The sequence below is a fragment of the Mixophyes fleayi genome, chromosome 8, assembly GCF_038048845.1.
Source record: "Mixophyes fleayi isolate aMixFle1 chromosome 8, aMixFle1.hap1, whole genome shotgun sequence".
Classification (NCBI taxonomy): domain Eukaryota; kingdom Metazoa; phylum Chordata; class Amphibia; order Anura; family Limnodynastidae; genus Mixophyes; species Mixophyes fleayi.
This window is the reverse complement of record NC_134409.1, coordinates 32,222,550-32,245,863: the sequence shown is the minus strand read 5'-3', so window position 1 is coordinate 32,245,863 and position 23,314 is coordinate 32,222,550. Positions and strand designations below refer to the sequence as shown.

Sequence of the window (23,314 nt, the reverse complement as noted above, 5' to 3'; positions counted from 1 at the left end):
CACTGCTGACTTTATTTAATCCACTGGAAATGCCATGAAGGGTGATGGGGCTGATTAACTCTTTAATGAATGTTTATCAAGAACTTGAAGAATTCTAATAATTTGGTTGTAGTAAATGTTCATTTAATTAAAGAAGAATGTATTAATCTGACTTTGCTTATAACTCTCTATATGAGCAGCTGCCAAGCCATATTTCACAAACAATTAAATTACATTCTATTCCTCCTTCTTTATACATAATTACCACCTATGGTAGTGATGCTTACCATCTTTGTATTATCATAATTATTTTTATTATTAACAACAACATTTATAAATAACGCCAGTAAGCATAACATTAGGGTTATACTAATTTCAGCTTTTTTTGCAAACAGAAAAAACTAAATGCAATGTTATAAATCCATAGTTTATTGGTGAATAATTGTGGTACTAAAAGTTATAGAACTTGTTTATCTTTTGCTGTCTAGGTTAGATACAAGCACAGTATTTGAAAATGATGTAAATTTGTATCAAATATGAAATCCTTTATTTCCACATTGATGGCTAAAGTTATGATCTCAGGCAATAAGTAATTGGATCTCCAACGGATGTTGTACACTTAATTTACTGAACTGTGAGAAGCAATACATTGGCATACTCATAAGTAAATAATAATATTTTTGCAATAAGTATACAATAACACCTTGACTGTGATAAGCCTGGAAAATTAAAAACAAATGTAGCATATGTCCCTAAAGCAATGATGATTGCCCATCACTGCTTTAGGGACTTAACATTCATAATGCTAATCATACTGTACTGCTGTACACCTTTAACAAATATATGTCCAAAGTGTAGAACATGAAGTAGCTGAAGCACCATAAGTAAAACCTTGTTTCAAGTTTAAGGATAAGTTTAATACGGCAATGAAGCTTACGGCCCATTTAACTAATTGAGCCAGCTGAACGCAGGTCACGCTACGTGCTCAGCCAACAGCAGTGCAATCAGTGACATATTAACACTCTCTTCATGCACGCTGATAGCATGAAATATTTACTCTGCTTATTAGCTCCAGTGATTCATCTGTCAACATAATAATAACATTTGTCATAATATTAACAAACCCTAATGACAAAAACCATTCCACTCCAGGTTACCACAGCAGAACAAAATAATGCCCCAGTCAGCAGGTTACAAATGACTAGCTCCACATAATTCCAGCCCAAGCTGGTAAAACAAATTACAAAAGGGAAAGTAGATTGCCATCTAAACTTAAAAAAAATGAAGTGTTGTTTGTACAACCTGTGGGTGAAATAGGGATAGTGGCCAGTGGAAGACCCCATGATCGGGTGAAAAAGAAGCAGCTGCCTTCGCGCGGTAGTATTTCAGCGCTGTACGCTGCAAACTGAACTTCAATTTGTCACCTGTCCTTCTGCGCGTACATGGAGCACAGCCCCAACCATGTACAGAAGGGCAGGATGTGAAATTATAACTTCATGTCTCCACGCAGCAAAATACAGTGGGAGACAGTGGTTAAGGGAAGCGCTGCTTTACCTTAGGATCAACAGGAGCAGAAAGGATGATTCCTTTACTATGATCTGTACATAGTTCATTTTTTTGCTTTAGGTGGAGAAACCACTTAAACCATTGGAAGTTCATCCGTTCAGATTAAAACATATCTATGTATATCTCGTAATCGCCAGTAAAACTGAAGTGAGTTTTCAATAAGATAACATTTATTTCACTTTTTTTTCTTTTTTAGGAATACTGAACTATTAACAGCTCAAGCTAACTTGTCATTAACAAAATATTTATAGTTAAAAGGAGGCACTTCTTAAATGTTTGTTTTAGCTACTGTGTTACACATCCTGGAACACTTTCATAAAGTGGGATTGGTAAATACTTAGTACACAAGCAGACAGCGTTAAGAGCAGAACAATGGGTGCTTATTGGTTGTCCAAAGAAATCATTAAAATTCTTCTCCAAATTATACCAGCTAATTAAAAAAAAACAAAGCATAAAACCCACAACCATTTATCTTTATTGACTCAGCTTACAAGGCAGTAAGGATGGAAACTATACATATGCTGTCCTAAGTAAGAGGAGCGCCACCTGTGGGCGGTCTAAGAACCTGCTTTTGGGTTGCCTTGGATTGTCAGACGCACAATCATTTTTATTGTACCTCAGCTGTTTTAAGACCCCAGAACAATTGAATACTAATATAGGAGGGTTGGGGGGGGGGGGGGGCAGCTTACTAAACAGAAAAAAATAGCTTTCATGACTGATTCAAACAGATATTTTATTCCCTGCAAAATAAAGCACAGAAAATTGTAGCTACCCTAACAATCCAAAATATATGTGAAAGTTCCACACACTAAATATTAATAATATAATAAAAATACATATACATTTTTTTCAGTAGTTTAATACAATAACAATTTGTAGTGCCTACTTTATCAGTTTTGGGTGACTTTCTGGTGATAACTTTTTTTACAGGGATTCTCACTCCGTGGAGCATAATATTGTGCAAAAAACAAAGATGTTCTGTAACTTATAGCAACCAATCAAATATCTGCTTTTAGCAATATTGTTTAGTCATATTACTGAGAAATAAAATGTGATTGGCTGTTACAGCATCACTTTGTTATTAGACCTATAGATCTTCAGATATCTGCATCGTTGATGAGCTCTATGAGCCTTTATCTTTATATTTGTGAATATTTACAGGTTTTTTTTTTATACATTGGGTACCATTTAAATTTGTGTCCCAGGCTTGGAACAATAACACAAGGCATTTGTGCACTTTGCCCATAACCTTTTTTACATCTCTATGACCAGACCCATATTCAACGTTGTGGTTATGTTGGTTTTGCTGGGAATAACTTTTTAAGTTTTAATTCTACCCAAGAAAATTGTATAATTATTGTGGGACACATAGTGGATTATTCTGGTAACATAAAAGAAAAAAAAATAATTTTCCATACTTTTTCCTAAGGTTATTTATATATATATATATATATATATATATATATATATATATATATATATATATATATATATATATATATATATAGAAAGAAATTTCAGAAAATATTTATGTCCATTTCTCCTGAATATAGGAATATGTGTGCTTCTTGTCAAGGTCTTAACAATAACCCATGCATGATATTTGTCCTAAGTACCAGGAGTAAATACATGGGGACGTCACTGGGATTTCCTTTTCAAAGTATGGAAAAACTTGTGCTTTTTTATTTACTGTGAGTAATGCTGTTTGTACACATCATGGGGCCAGGGTTCAAACTAAACGGCTTATGACCCCCGTAGCTTCACCCGATGGAGGTCAATAACCACTGTAGATGGAGACTGGGGGGGGGGGGGAGAATGCACTGGCTCCCTAATAAATTTTGGGATATGGCATCACAAAATATGAGGTTTCTAAATGTCATTCTGCACAAATTTATCAACACGAACACTTGTGCATGCATAAGTAATGCAAGGTCATACCAAGAGACTTAAAGAACATTTCCATAATGGGGATTTTGAAGAGTCATTAAAAGGAAGTGACATCATGGAATTACGTCATTAAGCCTCATCAATGGCATAAAAACTGAGCAAGTTAGCATTAGTATCTTCTTTATTACATACAATTTTGAGTGTTTAAATATTTTTATTATATTGGTCAAAATGTGCCCACCAATGCTCTTTCCAGCAGAAGTGACAATGGACGGTGCAAACAGTCTTCTGGACTGGGAAGAAATACGAGCTCCTAAGAGGTGGTGGTACATTCAGACATCTTGCGGGGAGGAAAAGGCTGTGTGCTCTCCTGATACATGATTGCCTAAACCTCCCTTTCACAACTGAAGCACAAATTTAAAATCTTATTTTTTTTCTTTATCACAGAATAGGAATGCACAGCAGATCCCATAGAGCAACACAAAACAAATACTATACCTGGTTCAAGCATTTCAACCATTTTTCATAGCACCGAAAACAGCAGAAACAGCAGTGAGACATACACCTGGTACAGGCATTGTCCTAAAAACAAACAAAATACAAAATTGTGTTTATTTGTACCATTTTACAAAGACACAAAACACAAAAGTCTTCATGACACATATTGACCACAGCATTTTATCACACCCTTTTCCTGCGATAGTGGAACTGTTTTCAAAGTAAAGATTAATGAACGCAATGTCTTTTCCCACCAAGCAGAACATGTTTTTTTGGAAGGAAAACAAATGGTTCAACAGCTGCAAGAATCTGCAGAGCAATAACCTCGCCAAACAGGAAATAGCATTGTCATTTACAATATGAGAAATTCAATTATAGTGCTGACTCTTCACTCAATAGCAAGTCACAAATTATGTGCTATTGAGATCATGACTTAAATACACAAAACTGGTTATGGACCAAATGTAAACAATTTAATATCTCCCATTCTAAGCAACCTGCTGTTTTTTGTTTTGTCTTTTCTGCTCAGATCACATACAGCTGACAAACGGTGGTCAGCTTCCAACTGCACTTACCAAAATGTTGGTTTTGAAAAAATTGTTATCGGACATTACATACATTACTGGGCCACGCACTGTGATATTGGGCCAAATCCGCGACTTCAAATAAAATATAGTAGCGTGTAGCCAACATAACAGAGGCCCTCATCCTCTCCATTATCTGCTACAGTCTAACCTTCAAAGAATACTCTCACTCATTTAGAAACCCTCTCATCACCTCTTCTATTGGCTTGGCTTCCTATCAGGTCGCACATAATATAGAAAATTCTCCTTACTTACTTCAAAGCTTTATAACATTTTGCTCCTCGTTACATATCAGAGCGTTTATCCGATTAAACTCAATAATAACAATAATAAGATGAAAAGAAGCACATAGTTATCTGTCAAAAAAGAAAGGGACACCTATAATTCTGAAAAATCATTTATAAAAGAGGATTCTGGGCTGTACCACTAAATTTACTTGATAGCCAATATTAAGATGATTTACTTCAAACCTCCACAGTAATTGTGCACATTACTTTTTCTTTTCTAAATTAGAACTGAACTAACCATGGCATAAAACTTCCCGCAACAAAGGATGTTGTTTCTACAAAAACTTTTCTTTATTGATTTTTTAGACTTTTAAACAAGCCTACATACAATGCACAGTTAGACAACACAGTTGGACAAACATTGGACTACATTTGACTTGCTTTTACTCCCATCAATAAGCAACATCTGCCACAGCCTATTTCAGCACTACTTGTCTATTTATATGGAATACTGCTAAGAGGTAATTCTTAAAATACCCTTGCTTTTTGCTTTTACCCCTTTTATCACAATGTTTCACAAATTGCTTTTCTTAGTCTCATTTCATGGCATGATCTTTAGGACTGTGTCATCTTTCACCCCTCCACCAACACACAAATTTGTTCATATTGCACCTGCATTACTCCACTCACCTCTATTTAACACCCATGAACTGTTGTCCTATTTATTATCTCTAACAAGTACAGCCTCCACCTGTCGCCAGAAAATAAAAGGCCACACATCTTACAATCCCCTTGCCTATCTTTCGCTCACTCTGCTTCTATTAGCTGGTGATATATCACCTAATCCAGGTCCCCCACACTCCTCACACACACATACATCAGAACACTACCGTTCTATAGCAAACCTCAAACACATCACCTGTCTCCCCTCTCTTCCCAAGTCCTTTAAATGTGCCCTTTGGAATGCACGCTCTGTTTGTAACAAACTTACCTCCGTTCATGATCTCTTCCTCTCAAAAAACCTCAACCTTCTGGCAATAACAGAAACATGGCTTATGCAATCAGACACTGCCTCACCTGCAGCACTTTCACATGGTGGCCTCCATCTCACCCACACCTCCAGACCTGAAGGCAGACAAGGAGGTGGGGTTGGACTACTTCTCTCCCCACAGTGCACATACACAGTTCTACCAAATGTCCCATCACTCACGTTCACATCTTTTGAAGTACATGCTATTCGCATTTTTAATCCATTCTCCCTACGTGTTGCGGTGATCTATCGTCCCCCTGGAGCACACCAACAATTTATTGAGGATTTCTCTGCATGGCTCCCTCACTTCTTATCTTCAGACATCCCCACCATCATCATGGGTGACTTCAACATCCCCATTGATAACCCACCTTCCAAAGCTGCTTCCAAACTACTCTCTCTAACATCCTCACTTGACCTCTCCCAGTGGATTGAATCATCTACTCATAAGGATGGCCACTGCCTTGATCTTGTTTTCTCTAGACTATGCTCAGTTTCTAATTTTATTAATACACCCTTCCCCCTCTCGGATCATCACCTTATCAGCTACACTCTCACCCCCACTGCTCTAACCTCTCTACTGTCTGACTCAACCAAGCCTCCTCATACTCGTAGAAATCTTAATTCTATTAATCTTCAACAATTTTCCACCTCTCTCCAACACCTTCTCTCCCCTATCTCTACATTCTCATCCCCTGAGATGGCAGTACCTCATTTTCACCTAACCTTAGCAACGGCCCTTGATCAAGTGGCTCCAGCGACACTTCATACTACACGTCGACTTCGATGTCAACCGTGGCACACCAAAGCAACACGAAATCTTCAAAAACTGTCCCGTAAAGCAGAACGTCACTGGCGTAAATCTCGAAGCTCTAATGACTTCTTCACATATACTTCTGTCTACCACTCCTATCGAAATGCTCTGGACACTGCAAAACAAACATACTTTCAATCTCTTATCTATGCTCAGGCTTCTAACCCCAAACGCCTTTTCAATACATTTAATCATCTTCTCAATCCTCCCACCCCGAACCCTCCATCTACTATCAGTGCTCAGGATCTTGCTTCCTACTTCAAGGACAAGATTGACAAGATCAGACTAGAAATGGTATCCTCTTCCTCAACAAGCCATCAGCTCATTTCCTTCCCACTACCCTCTGACACCCTTTCTTCATTTGACCCCACAAATGAAGAGGAAATTTCTACGCTCTTCTTATCTTCCTACTCTACCTCCTGTCCTCTTGATCCTATTCCCTCGCAAATTGGTAGATCCCTGTCTTCTGTGCTCATTTCACCTCTAACTCAAATCTGTAATCTCTCACTCTCTACTGGCATCTTTCCATCACTATACAAGCATGCAGTGATTACTCCTATTCTAAAAAAACAAAACTCCGACCCAAACTCTCTCTCAAATTACCGTCCCATCTCTCAGCTCCCTTGCCCCTCCAAGCTTCTAGAGAGACTTGCCTACACTCGCCTCACACGCTTTCTTTCCGCAAACAACCTGTTGGATCCTCTTCAGTCTGGCTTTCGTTCTCAACACTCCACAGAGACTGCGCTGACCAAGGTTGTTAATGATCTGATCACTGCTAAGACTGAACGCCATTACTCTCTCCTAATTCTCCTTGATCTCTCGGCTGCATTTGACACCGTTGACCACTCTCTTCTCATACAAACACTGCAATCCCTAGGTCTTCAAGACACAGTTCTATCCTGGTTCTCATCTTACCTCTCTAATCGCTCTTTCACTGTTAATTTCTCTGGAGCCACCTCTGCTCCGCTTCCCCTATCAGTTGGAGTACCACAAGGCTCGGTGCTAGGTCCTCTGCTGTTCTCTATCTATACCGCTTCTCTTGGAAATCTAATAAGTTCCTTTGGCTTTCAGTATCATCTCTATGCGGATGATACCCAAATCTATCTATCCTCTCCTGATATCTCGACATCTGTGTTGTCCCGTGTAACTGACTGTCTTTCTGCCATTTCATCTTGGATGGCCTCTCGTCAACTCAAACTTAATCTTTCTAAAACAGAGTTAATAATATTCCCACCCGCCAACAAGAGCATACCTGACATTTCTATCTCTGTTGATAACATGACCATAAATCCCACCCCACAAGCTCGCTGCCTAGGTGTAATCCTTGATTCACGCCTATCCTTTGTTCCCACATTGACTCTATATCTAAATCATGTTACATACATCTAAAGAACATTTCCAGAATCCGCACATATCTCACACAAGACACTGCTAAAACCTTAATTCATGCACTAATCATCTCCCGCATTGACTATTGCAATTCCCTCCTTACTGGTCTTCCCAAAAACAGACTCAAACCCCTAAAATCTATTTTACATGCTTCGGCAAGACTGATTTTCCTTGCAAATAGCTATTCCTCTGTTGAATCACTCTGTATGTCTCTACACTGGCTGCCTGTCTTCTACCGAATCCAATATAAAATACTTTTACTAACCTACAAGGCCATCAACAAAGCTGCACCAACATACATCTCCTCTCTTGTCTCAAAATATCTCCCAACTCGGCAACTCCGTTCTGCAAAAGATCTGCGTCTCTCATCCACCCTCATTACATCCTCCCATTCCCGGTTACAGGACTTTTTTCGGGCTGCACCCACTCTATGGAACTCTCTCCCTCGCACAATAAGACTCTCCTCTGTTCTACAAACTTTCAAGCGTTCTCTGAAAACCTACCTATTCAGACAAGCTTATAATATTCCTCAACCACCATCTTAACCTCACTACCTTTAGCCTGTTACACAATTTCACACAAGACAACTACCCCCGGAATAACATTGTTGTGTGACAGGATCATTTAGCTTATGAGTCACCCTACCTTTGCAGTCTGGCTGGGCCAAGATGCAAAATGTATACTTAACCTCTTGTGTCAATCTCCCATTGTCCCATAGATTGTAAGCTTGCGAGCAGGGCCTTCTCACCTCTTTGTCTGTTTTACCCAGTTTGTTTATTAGTTTATTACGTTTGTCCCCAATTGTAAAGCGCTACGGAATATGTTGGCGCTATATAAATAAATGATGATGATGATGATGATGATGATGGATGTAACCTGATACCTAAAATATGGCTGGTTTCATTGACAGGTTAGCCAATTCTACACTGTAGGGGCCTGATTCATTAAGGATCTTAACTTGAGAAACTTCTTATTTCAGTCTCCTGGATAAAACCATGTTACAATGCAAGGGGTGCAAACCTGTATTCTGTTTTGCACATAAGTTAAATACTGACTGTTTTTTCATGTAGCACACAAATATCAACTTTAAATTTCAGTGTACAAATAAGCTATCAAGTATTTGTGTGCTACATGAAAAAACAGTCAGTATTTAACTTATGTGCAAAAAAGAATACTAGTTTGCACCCCTTGCATTGTAACATGGTTTTATCCAGGAGACTGAAATAAGAAGTTTCTCAAGTTAAGATCCTTAATGAATCAGGCCCTAGGTGAGGTTGGTGCTGAGCAATGGATTGTTGCATTCAGTAATGATGGAGCCTGCCCTTAGGGAAACAGGCTATAATGACTACAGGTGTCTTCCCCACTGTATGCCCTAGCTATCCTATACAGAGCAAATGCTGCACGACTACCCACTGGAGAAATCTAACAAATTCAGGAGAATAAAAAGTAAATTGTAGTGAAAAGGTGGGAATTACAGTTATAAGGATTAAACCATAACATAACTGTGATGAATATAACCTGTAAGCATTGTACTTTTTTGTATATTTAATCTAAAATGTAGTAAGTGCTGTCCTTATTGCTCTAAACCAGTGGATATCTATCCACACCCTTTGGCATTGTTCACATCTTTTTTTCTTACATCATGAAATAAAAGATAAGATGCACACTAGGGGACCTACTGGTGTTGTATCCCCTCAAAAGTGCTGGAAAAAAGGACGAAGGCAGCCTAATATAAGCCACTGCCAGCATTTAATTTTACATACTATAAGACCCTCAGACTAACAAATGTGAGAAGATGACAACAGACTAACATTAACAATACTTTCTAACATTAGCTGCAATGCCCCACAACACCCACATATTATTGCCCTTTATGAATTCATGTATATGGCTGAGCCAAAGCCGCTGCTCAATAAACGACTATGTTTTGCCTGCCCCTATGCAAAAGTTGCCTGTCCTTACTTGCAATCATGCTTAGTAAATACATCTTGTCACAAGTTACACTGTGGAAGTTCCCATCCCAAAATATGGCAGCACGGTGGCTAAGTGGTTAGCACTTCTGCCTCACAGCGCAGGAGTCATGACTTCAATTCCCATCAATGGCCTTATCTGTGTGGAGTTTGTATATTCTCCCCGTGTTTGTGTGGGTTTCCTGCGGGTGCTCTGCTTTCCTCCCACACTCCAAAAACATGATACTAGGTTAATTGGCTGCTATCAAAATTGACCCTAGTCTGTATGTCTGTCTGTGTGTGTATGTTAGGAAATTTAGACTGTAAGCTCCAATGGGGCAGGGACTGATGTGAATGAGTTCTCTGTACAGTACTGCGGAATCAGTGGCGCTATATAAATAAATGGTGATGATGATGATAGAGGCAGACCAGGTAGGTGGGTATGTGGATGTCTCTCAATCTCCTCTTGCTTGGCATTATACATAAGGGAGTTCAAGTATACTTGTATTTTCTTGTTAATGAATGTGGCATAGCAAGTCACAAACAAACGCTACTTCCATTTTTGTAGAAAGGGTTCCTGTATTTATTCCATTTTCTGCACAGATTCCCTTCATCATTATAGATAATCTAATGTTGTGCTACATAATTTCCTGCAATTTTCATTTGAAAAATACATTAACCTCTGTTTACACATTGCAATAACATCCTGACATTTTTCATTTTGAAGTCCAGTTATATTCTGTCTGTGTGCTATATAAAAACATCTAAAACAAATTAGACAACCAATAATAAGCTTTATTTCTTACACCTGTTAGATGTATTAATTGTATCAATTATTGGTAATATATTTATTAAAGATGCCATTAAACCAGAATTCCATTTGGATTCGGACCTATTACTAAGGATTTTCAGCAAGATGTAAGTTTCATTTAATCCTTAAGATTGAATCCTGAGAAATAGGTCTTCTTTTCCATTAACCCTGATATCACACCTATCATTACATAATATTTTTGCCTGTACTTATCCATTTTATATAACCCAGTATTGAGAGGTGACCCTGACCTTTAATATATATAGTTTCTCACATCCCTGGCAAAAATTGGCTATTCCACCCTTCTGTTGGAGAATAACTTCTCCATTACATAATCTTTTGGAAGAGAGAAGGAGTATTTCATGTTCGCTAAGTATGTAAGGACGGCATCTTTTATCAATTACGTGAACATTTTTCAATCTCCGCTATACACTTTATCTGGTTTGAATATCTCATTTCAGTCTACATTCTGTAATTCCATGTGATTCTCTACATTCACAACTGCTAAACTTAAGAACTCAAAAGATTTTACTCAGACTAGGAGAATGTATTGGAGGTTTCTGCAGGTGTAGGTAGGAATTCTAACTGACTCTTCCATATAGATGTAATCTTGACATTAGTAGCTGTAGGTACCCTGACAAACAAGTCACCTTTTACCATCTGTTTTGGACTTCTACTTATTGGGCCAGAGTCATTGGGCAAACCCATGTTGCATTGGAGGGGGAGGTAAATTTAAATTATGGGGATAGATTTATAGTTGGGGTAAGGCATGTCCTAGATCAACTTTAAATTTCAGTATCAAAATAAAGTTATCAAGTATTTGTGTGCTACATGTAAAAAATAATGAACTAATTTGCACCCCTTGCAATGTTTTGTCCAGGGCCAAATTTACTTCTGTTTTGCCTTGCTCTCCTTAATGACTCAGGCCCATTGACTACTGTAAAATGGTTAGCAAATTCTTGTCTGATGTAATGGGTTGCCGGGCCACTGAGGAACTTGCTCAAGCTGACACTTCCAAGGTAACTTTTATATCTGGTCAATAAATATAATTTTGCTCATGCTGATTCCTAGAGCCCAAGCCAGTGTACACTGCCTCAAATAAATGAATGATTCATTATCATAGAAGAAATGTATGCCCATGTGAGCTGCCAAGATAAATTCCTTAAAATTTGCCAACCCTGGCTTGACCACTCCACCGCCTTAGTGCCTCATCTTTAATCATGGTTCACGATTGCCTAGATTCAATGAACTGATCGATAGGTCTACTGGGATTCAGCCTGTAGCTAAGCCTTGTTTTTTTGCTCTTCCTCATAAAGAGGCAACAGTTAGATCTATATCTTATTTATTTCTGGCACCTTGAACATGGAAACAGAAACTTTTGATAACAACTGAAAGAGAACAGGACTTTGTAAGAGTAATCCTTTTTACCAATAGGAACCAGTAACCCTCGCTCTTTTCTAGTATCTGGTAACAGAACTGGAAAGGCCTGTAACATTCATAACATGCTATATTTTTGTGTAACATGAATGTTCGAAATTAAATGTACAAAATGAATCCGGTATTTTACTAAATGAACACATTTAACCTGGTGTAAAAATTTAGACTTAATTTCCCAAAACAGGAAGGAAGTTCAGCTGAGAAAAACGGTGAAGGACAGGTATGGCTGCCAGCAGGTGACTGTTGTGAATTCCTACAGTTACTGGTTCATATTTCATGTCTCCACCCCACTGCCTTACAGTAGCCACACAGCCTTTCCCCACCCCCTGCTACAACTGTGATTCTACTACCTTATATATAAATTGTTCTTCACACCACTTAGACTGTAAGCTCATTTGGGCAGTGCCATGTCTAACTTCTGTTTCATGTTATTGTATGCTATATATTTGTACCATGATTCCCTCAATATACAGCACTATGTAGTACGGTGGCACTTTATAAATAAAGGATAATAATACGACTGTTAATTATATTAGTGCATAATGGATACTAGGCCTTGAGCTTAGTAAAGCATAGTGGAAAAGTACACAGCAAGGCTTGAAAGGCAGGATCAACCTAACTTATTTTAGGTTAGTGATAAGGGATTGGATAGGTTATGGTGGCCTCTTGGTTTTGATCTGCAGAAGGAAGTAGTAAATTTGTTTAAACACAGCCAAGATCACTTCCTATCTTTCTCCCTATTGTTTCATGTATATATAATACTGTGCAAAAGTTTTAGGCAGGTGTGGAAAAAATATAAGAGCGGTACAATAATGAGTGTCTGCAGGCAACAGCGAAGCATGGTGGAGGTTCCTTGCAAGTTTGGGGCTGCATTCCAGCAAATGGAGTTGGGGATTTGGTCAGGATTAATAATGTTCTCAATGCTGAGAAATACAGGCAGGTACTTATCCATCATGCAATACCATCAGGGAGGCGTCTGATTGGCTCCAACTTTATTCCGTAGCAAGACAACGACCCCAAACATACAGCCAATGTCATTAAGAACTATCGTCATCATAAAGAACAAGGAGACCTGGAAGTGATGATATGCACCCCACAGAGCCCTGATCTCAACCTCATCAAGTCAGTCTGGGATAACATGAATAGACAGAAGGATTTGAGCAAGCCTTCATCCACAGAAGATCTGTGATTAGTTCTCCAAGTTGTTTGGAACAACCTCCCTGCCGAGTTCCTTCAAAAACTGTGTGCAAGTGTACCTAGAAGAATTGATGCATTGATGCTGTTTTGAAGGCAAAGGGTGGTCACACTAAATATTTGATTTGATTTAGATTTCACTTCTGTTCATTTACTTTTGTTAATTGTTAAAAATAAACTATTAACACTTCTATTTTTGAAGGCATTCTTACTTTGCAGCATTTTTTCCACACCTGCCTAAAACTTTTGCACAGTAGTGTATATCTTTACAGTAATAGTTCAATTTGCCACAATTCATGGTGGTGCTTGCTTGGGTAACTCCTGACCGAGGGTACATCTATCCCTATGTAATATATTAATATAACTCAAAACACATTATGGCAATTAAACCCTTTCAAACTATTAAAAGGCTACATCTTACAAGTGTGGTCAGGGCCTGGATTAATTGGGAACCCCGTAGGCTTATTTCTAATTGCAATAAATTTGTTTTCTGAGAAAGATAGGAAGTATGTTTCTGTGAAAAGGTCAGGTTGTGGAATTGGTAGGAAGAAATAAATCATGATCTCAGGATGAGCTGAAATAACATTAGTTAGAAGCTGCTGACTCTAGGGGGCAAATGTATCAATGTCCGGATTCTTCAACTCCGGCGTGTTCAGCGTCTTCGGCGATTAAATTTAAAGCGGCGCTGCATTGTAAAGGGAAGTTTCCCTTTACAATGCAGCGCCGCTTTAAATTTAATCGCCGAAGACGCTGAACACGCCGGAGTTGAAGAATCCGGACATTGATACATTTACCCCTAGGTGTGTGTGTATGTATGTATGTATGTATGTATGTATGTATGTATGTATGTATATATATATATATATATATATATATATATGTGACAAAACGCGTTTGAAAACACTTTAACCAGCCTGTCCCTTGTTTCTCACATAATGTGGATTGTAGCAAGTACTTTTTATAGTCCTTGCTTTTGTTCCCCAGCTCAATAGACTACACTGTAGTGTCTAATTACATGTGGATAAGGGGACATTGTAGCTCATTGTAAATATATGTATTGGTTACTGTATATTGGCAGTGAGGCTGTTATTCATTGTCCTTAAAGTGAAGCCAGGGGGGTTATGGGTAGGGATCAGGTTGCAAGATACTGGTGAGGGGGAAGGGTAATTAGTATCCATTGTTCCCACAAGACTTCTTCAGACGTTTGGTCTACAATTTGGAGGGAGAGGAGGTTCTGTGGAAGTACAACTCATCTCCACTCCCCTCTCCAGCCCCCCTAGTCCAGGACTCACCAATGTTTAACAAGGAGAGGCCCAGGAATTTGCCCAGGGAGTGGAAAGCACTATGGTAAGTTCACCCTAGATATAAGGAGCCATTCCAGGGGGGGAGGGGATATTCATTCTGGGATTTAAATTCATGGAAGGTGCAGTGTAGCTGGTTTTGCGTTTTCGTTCTCTACCAATGGACTACAGCTGCAGCTAAGAGAAGAACTCCATGGGACTTTAAGTCAAGACATCCAGGTGACTGTAGCTCCTTAAGCTAGTGGGGTAACGGACAGATGATGTGGTAAACGTGCCTGGCATTTATTTACTGTGTGTACATAATCTAGTGTTTTTGTTACAATAAATGTACTGTTGTACTTTTCCAATTGCATTTGTCCAAGTGACTAATAAAATTCTTAGAAGGTACTGGGTAGACTTCCCTGGCCTAGAAATGCACCCGTGGGTGGCCAGCCAGAGTGAAGTGGGTAGTATTGGTCCAGAAACCCCGGTATCTTCACATATATATATATGGAATATTGTTTATACAGTGGTCCACATATACTAGCAGCAAGTATGGGAGGAGCACTACTGCAATTTGTACAGATTATAAGTAGGATATCTATTACATTTATTTTAATAGATTAGATCAGTGGTTCCCAAACTGTGTGCCTATGCTCCCTGGGGTGCCTCAGCGATCTCACAAGGGTGCCTCGCCCAGGGCCAGTGGTAAGCAAGGTAGGGGACTACTTGGTAATTATTTTGGCTTAGGGGTGCCTTGAAAATATTATGGAGGCCCTAAGGGTGCCTTGAACTGAAAAAGTTTGGAATCCACTAGATTAGATAATACAAAAGGTAATTTGTGAACCAGAAAAATCCAGATAATTTATGTACAAATGTGCCTACTTGACAGTAAAATAAAAATATAACTTAGCCCCTTCATATCTAGAGGCTATTTACCCCTTCCTTGATGAATAGACCAATTTTTACATCTTGATTATCTCTTAGTTTCACCAGAAATAACTTGCTTTTTATTCCTTCTCACTTTACACAAGTAAATTGTACATTATATATCTATCTATATATTAATAATATGTATGTCGCATAGTATATATATATATATATATATATATATATATATATATATATATATATATATATACACACACACACACACACACACACATACATACATACACACGCAAGAGCAGTTAAGAGAGAGATTAGTAGTCTTTCAGAGAGTCTGCAGGCTCAATCTGCAGACAGGTAAATCACTTGCGCACCCCTGCACACAGATGGAAGACCTGGGTGTGATTAATGCTTTGTTTAGTAGTTAGGTAGTGTTGGGTGGTTTTGCTCTGTGCTGAGGGTGGGGTGACCAATGCTGAACTAGTTGGCCGGTGACTAGTGAGGTGACTGAATTTTTAGCCAGAGCAGGGTCACGGAAAATTGTAAATATCTTTTTTGTTTGCTTGCTGGAACTGCATCTCTTCCTGATTGTGCCTTCCTGACATCTCTGAATAAAGTTCAGCAAAACTATGTGAGCAGCAACTGTATTCCATGCTTATCACAAGTGGTGTCATCGTGGGATTACAAAAGACAGCCAGATCCTGCCGTCTACCTAGCCAACAAACCCAGAGTGGTGAGTGATGCAAAATCTGGTTATTACAAATATATTTGCTGCAAATGTGGAAAATGTATAGGTTTATGCAAACTTCACAAAATCAAAAGTAAAACAGTTAATTTATGCTTAGGAAAGAAAAGTTTCACTTTACTATATACCACAAGACACTGTCATGGAGGATCTTCGGAGGGCTTTGGTGAATGTGGCCACCATGCAGCAGGTGCTTTGCTGAATGTGACCACTACACAACAGGGGCAGCAGTCCCAAATGCTGTGGGTCGCAGAGGCCCAGGTAGAAAATACTAAGTCCTTGCATGAAGAGCTCGCTCAAGCAAAGCAGCTTCATGATGGTCCCGCAGGCCCTAGTTGTTGCATCATGTATCCCTCCGCAGGGAGTCCATTCCTGTTTCGGGTGATTGTTTTGATAAACCAACATGCTGTTTTGGCCCTGGTAGACTCTGAAAGCGAGCTGACACTGATCTCCAGTTCTGTCATTTCAAAAGAGGTGACAGCAAGACGAGACTTTCCCCTGTTCCAGGAGGTTCTTGTTGATAGGTTCCAACCAGACACATCAGCAACGGATACACCGAATGAAAGTCCAACCCAAACTCTCACTGGGCTTGGGAAAAGAGACAACAAAAATGTCGCTTATAGATTTTGAATACACGTCCATGACCAGTACTCGCCCCAAGTCTCGCTCAAAGAGGCAAAAGGAGCAGCCGAAGCAATCATATGACATAGTCGTGGATACTTTGGTGCCACCAGATGAAGCTGAGGACTTGTCCCCAATATCAAGGCTCATTTTGTTACAAAAATTTGCTAGGGATTAGCTTAATTGTGCTACTCTATTGGGCTTTAATGCTGTAGCTGATCAGGGTAATATATATATATATATATATATATATATATATATATATATATATATATATATATATATATATAATGTATGTATCTCAATAAGAGCCGCACAACACATTCAACAACTTGATAGCGGGTGCCAGGTTCAATAATGTGCACATAAATTCCAGTCAAACAAGACTGGAAACCAGCACTCCATATAAAAATACGCTTTATTATTACTTTAAAAACACTTTAATGAGGCAAAAACATTTATATGTCTAGTGATAAACATTCTTTGAACATTTTTGAAGTACCGAAGGAAGATATTTACTTCACAAAAAATGTAAGTACTTTTTAATTTATTAATTCTGTGAGAATACGATCAATAGCGCTGGAAACGCTACCTCATTATTTACCATACTAGTGTAGATGGCTTGAGCAAATGAGAAACTTTATTTAATCCCGTAAATTGCTCTCTCTTTCCAAGCTGAAGATTTATAAGCATTGCCTGATACTGAGCCCCTTCCTTTCCTACAGTGAACTCTGATTACTTGTGAAAGTTCACAGCAGGGCAACCAGGGGCAGGCTGGGCTGGGGGGTATTTGCCCCCGGGCTAGTCCCATAATAGGCTACCTTAGGCTGGGCCACATGGCCACCTGCATTTTTTGATAATATAATGTTCCTAATAGTCTGCCGCGCCGCGCCGCGCCTCGCCCCCCCCGGGCTAAAATCTGCCAGCCCTCCCCTGTGGGCAACGCTATGTGTGGGGCCTGGCTGATGGAATCACCACTCAGCAGGTAAGGACATCTGCCACTAAATATGGCTCTGCACATTAGATTTGGCAACAGGTATAACTGCATATAAAATTAGTACCAGATATGGCTCTACACTCAATTCTATAAGATAAGCAGACTTAACATTATTTTCCATACTTTTGCCTTATACCTCACCTCTCTTTTTTAACCTTCATTCACTGAAACCAGTTCTTTTGGTAATGCTAATTTAGTTGCTTTTTGTGTAGTCGGTGCTGGAGGAACTGTCAGTGTGTAAGTACACTTCAGAGATGCCGCAAGTTAGAGCTGTATTTACCAAGTGAACGATATATAGTTATAGTGAGCCATGAAACACATCAATGCACTCTCCTTGAGTGTTGCAGCAGGTCCCTTTACTGTACACATAGGTAGATGCTGCTATCGATCATGTGACCGACGGGCAGGTGAGCCGGTATTAATAAAAAGAGATACAAGATAAAAAGAGATACAAAAAAATAAATGTTTAATTGAATAATATCATTTTAATAAACAGCAAGGGATACCTTATCCCATATATATTTTGCTTCCCTTGGACATTGGAATATGTGAGCAAGTTAAAGACTGTGTATGTTGCAAATTACTTTCTGGTCCTGTTTTACTATGCCAGAATAATAAAATAACCCTTCATCTGCTTATTGGCAATATACTGCAACGTGACAGTAGCAGTGAGAGCTTACAGTATCTGTGTTTTCTACTGAAATGACCAAGCAACATTTGCTGGTACCAGTACAGTAATGTTGTGTTGTTACCAGTCTGTGTAGTGTTCAGTCTGGACCTGAAAGCCCAAGGAGCTGGTGGAGGAACAAAATGATGTGTACTATCAGAGACCAAAAAAGTAAGAGCCTTATTATTGCCTGTAAGATCAACTGATGGGTCTGTAAATAAATAAGTAAAGCTGGTCAAACATAGTGCTCCCCTGAGCACCCAGCACCAGGATCAGGATCAGCATCTAGTTGGCCAGATCACTTCTGCCATTACCCTGTAAGTGTGTTCTGAAGATACCTTCAGTCACCTTTCGACTGCATTTACAAACATACCCAATGAGCATTTTGGTGATTTTCGGGCTAAACGTGCTGCAATATTGGGCCAATTACCTGATAGCAGTATGTGTGGTTATATGGTAACAAAAACAGCACAAAAAGCAAAATAAAAATATAATACATACTGAATAAAGGGAAGCAGGTTCCCATCATACCTATAGCATGCAGCAAAGGAGTGTGTTTTACTATACCCAAATAACGTGTGAAAAGAGAGCCTTTGTGTAGTGGTGACTGCTTTTAATGAAAGCAGCCAAAAGATTGAAATAAGTGTACAATGAGAAAGAACACAAAGATGGGAAATACCTGTAGCAGGCTAATATGAACATGGAATAATTATTGCACACGGTGTTCAACATGTATGAGTGATAAAGATGAGATGCAAGCTCTCATGAGCCCTGGTTTACTTACTACCTTTATCTGCATGGGCCATGTCATGTAACCAGTAGTTATATAGTGATATTATTCCTGTGCTTTCCAACATAAATCATTTATTTTAGTATACTGTGCACTCAATATACAAACATACTGGTTGGTGTTCTACATGTAGGAAAAAGCAGACCTTGCATGTGGCTTCCAAAATAAGAACTTAAGATAAAAGAGTAAGGAAAAGTAGGCAAGAAGGATGCTTTGATATTAGCGTATACAGGGCAACATTGGTAATATTAATTATTATTATCGTAGATTTATAAGGCACTGCAGCGCCAAACAGTAAACAGTACACACATAAAACAGGGACATACAAGGTAAACAAAATAAATGCAGACATGAAAACAAAGGGTATGAAGTACCATGCTCATTAGAGAGCTTATATTCTAAGTGGAAGAGGGCACAGCTGAAACAAAAGAAGAAATGTGGCTCAGAGTGGAGATTGGGACAGTTGTGAGTGTGCATTAGTGTGAATAGTGTTATCAGGCATAAGGTCAGCTCTAAAAAACAGATAGGGTTTCAAAGAGTTTAAAGGCTGTGGGAAGGTCTGATTGAGCGTGGTAGGGAATTCCATAAGTGGGGAGCAGCACAGTAGAGAATTTGTGTAGGCGGGTGTGAGAGGTGGTTACCAGAGACGAGACAAGGCGCAGGTCAGAGTTGATCTAAGAGGGCAGGAGGGAGAGTATTTTGATATGAGATTTGAGATGTATGAAGGGGTGCAAAGTGGTGCAGTAGATGTGGAGTGGTGAGAGAGGAATATCAGTCTTGCAGCAGCATTTAGGAGGGATTGAAGTGCGGATGTGTGGGTCTCAGGAATGCCAGATAGCAGGAAGTTACAATAATCAAGACGGGAGATGATAAGAGGATGGATAAGAGTTTTGGTAATATGTCGAGTAAGAAAAAGGCGTATTCAATGTTTTTAAGGTGGAGTTGACAGAACTGGGAGAGACTCTGGATGTGAGGAATAAAGCAGAGGGCAGAGTCAAGTGACACCAAGGCAGCGGGCTTGGGAGATTGAGGAAATTGTGGTGTTATTAACAGTGAGGGAGATTTGAGGTGAGGTGGTGATTCTGGCAGGAGGGAAGATAATAAGCTGTTTTGGACATATTGAGCTTTAGGTAGCACTGGGACATCCATGTGGAGATAGAAAAACAGTTGGTTACATGAGACAGTACCGAAACAGAGAGGTCAGGTGAAGAGATATAGATTTGGGTATCATCAGCGTAGAGGTGGTATTGGAGGCCGAATGAGCGAAGTGCCCAAAGAGAAAAGGTGTATAATGAAAAAAGTAAAGGGCAAGAATAGAGCCTTGTGATAGTGGGAGTGTGTGGGGTGCCAGAGGTAGAAACACTAAAGGAGCACTTCGATAGGTAAGAAGTGCACCAGGAAAGAACTGTTTCCACAGGTGGCCATGATAGAATTATTATGACACACTTGTTCTTCAGTAAGTTTTGACTTTACTTGCTTTGAGGGTTTTACGAATAGCCATTTTGTGAGCCTAAACAAAAATTTGTGACAAGTCACAAATTAACAGAAAAAACGAAACAGAGGGACTTCCTGTCCATACATATTCACATACAGTTATAAGAAATGTCTGGTATGACTGGAATGACATGTATGCCAAAGAGGCAGCTAGACTGACACAAAAGATGTCATTCCATTGAACAGAAAACCTGAAAGACCTGACCGCAAACTTATTAAACAATAGTTAAACACAAACGACACTTCTTTTTTTACTTCATTAGCTATAAAGTAAAAATCTACAATCAGGAAAAAACAACAATTCAAATCCAATCTCCATTTATGAGCTACTTTTTTACATGCCACATATTAGAAAGCATTTCCACCACCCAGAAAACGGTGCAAAGTTTTCGCACAGCGTGGGTGCAAACCATTCTCAATGTATCAGTCACACACTATTACTGGGGGTGTCCAAAAGATCATTTAAAGGCATTTACATTTTGAGCTGCCATGCTCTGTATCTTCTCAGCTCTACCTAAACCGTGTCTTGTAAAGCAGAAAATTGTGTGATAGACCATTCTACAAGTGCACTGTGCCAAATCAGCAAGCATCCTTGGCAGAGTACAGATTCATCACAGGGATCAGATTTTCCGTATGTTATATAACAGCCTGGTGAATTTTCCCATGACACCACACTTGGGAAAAGGTCAGGAGGTGTTTGCCAGGGGCCTCACCTTTTATTATTTCTAAAGTACAAAACATTTTATAAAAAGAAACATTTTTCTAGGAGCAATATGAAGCAGGATCCAAGTACGGTATGGGTGTGTGCAGAGATCGACTGACAAAATGCTAGAGGGCCAGAAAATAAACAAAACACTGGCAACTGAATGTAAATATAATCTCGATGGAAAATGTGACCAGGTATTTTTATTGGGATCATAAAGGAAACAGCATTTCTATACACAGGCAGTCACTACAGAGTCCACAGCCACCGAAGCCAAGAAAACATTGGATGAACAAAGAGTGATTGTTTTATTACTTGGACTGGAATCCTTTATGTATTTTTGGCACAAATATTAAAGTGAAGCCAAGCCAAATAACTCCGATGAAGAGGGAGGAAAGTAGATGAACTACTAGTTGAGTCACCGACAGTGAACATACATTTCCTAGATGTAATACTTGTAAAACTAAATATTAAATAATAAAAGGCAAAGTGTGCTTGTCCAGCAGTTCTGGATGTTAAAAAAAAGAATACTTATTTTGTGTTATTATTGCACTTGGGGGATGTCCCATACATCATTATCCTACAGCAGTTACAATGAAATTAGCTCCATTTCTTGGAGCCTATAATGATATTATAACTTTATAATCAAGAATACCCTAAACCTCAAAGGAAGCTCAATCGTACTAACAGAGGCTAAAAATAACACTAGTTTCTGCCTTGGCTTCCGAAACATCTGGTAACACGTTAATAAAAGCAGCCCTGAAATGGGCTGGTGTCCACAGTACACTGGATTTATGCATAAACCAATACAGGACATCAGGAGAACTGAGAGGAACACATACAGCCCAAAGTCTTACTGCAACTAATACTCCAAAACTGGATCAATGGTAAATTGGTAAAATCCTTGACTTAAATAGGAGTCCAATACGGGTTTTGCATGAAGAGACCGCTGTCAAAGTGAATGAACAGGGATTAAATAATCCTCATAATATAGTCCCTTTAATTATCAATCTGAGGATCACATGATCATGACACAAGACTAAGGAATGAAGAGCCTTACACTAACAGTAAAGCCATTAATTTTCTAACAATAATATCTTAATTACAAACATTTGTAATGAATAAAAACGTACAATGCTAGAGTTTTAAAAAAATAAACATCAATTAAATAACACTTCTGTGTTCAATAATGTGACAGAAGTCTGAAAAGAAAATAACACCTGCACATGCTCACTAATGTAGCGATGAGCATGTTGGAGACAGGAGTCACCACAGAAACAATATATAGAGTAACACTCTAGAAAATAGAATCAGTGCTTAGTCTGATTCATTTTAGCACAAATGAAATCCAAAGTGGTGCCGACTCCGGTTCGGAATTAATTAGGTGCCTCCAGAAGCATCTAATGCAATGCTAGTACGCATGTCTCTTAGAGTAATTATAGCAATGACCGTTATAAAAATACAAACTGAATGGTATACAAACCACCAACTTAAATATAAGGAGCATTTTCAAATGAGCCATTCATTTCTTGTGGTACCATCATTTTCTGTTTGAAGATCTTACTCTGAGTTTTCCAAAATCCCCTCTCTGTCCGCCTAACCAAACATGTTCAATAGCTTTGAATGTGAGGCAAAAAGATGTGATGTGATGGGTCAAAAAAGGTTTAGAAACTGAATTGGATCAAACGTTATATTTAATTTTCTTAATACGTTCTTGTAATCTTAGTTTCAGGATACATTTAGTTTTATCCACTATTTCTATAC

At 38.9% G+C, this 23,314-nt stretch overlaps 1 protein-coding gene across 1 annotated transcript in view; it reads right to left on the bottom strand.

The window, feature by feature from the left end:
* Positions 1 to 23,314, bottom strand: part of SLC44A3 (solute carrier family 44 member 3) — a 94,464-nt gene that overhangs the window by 34,216 nt on the left and 36,934 nt on the right. Inside the window, exon 12 of the mRNA XM_075182312.1 lies at positions 3,931 to 4,014. Within this exon, the coding sequence (XP_075038413.1) occupies positions 3,931 to 4,014 (84 nt within the window). The remainder of the gene's footprint in view (positions 1 to 3,930; positions 4,015 to 23,314) is intronic.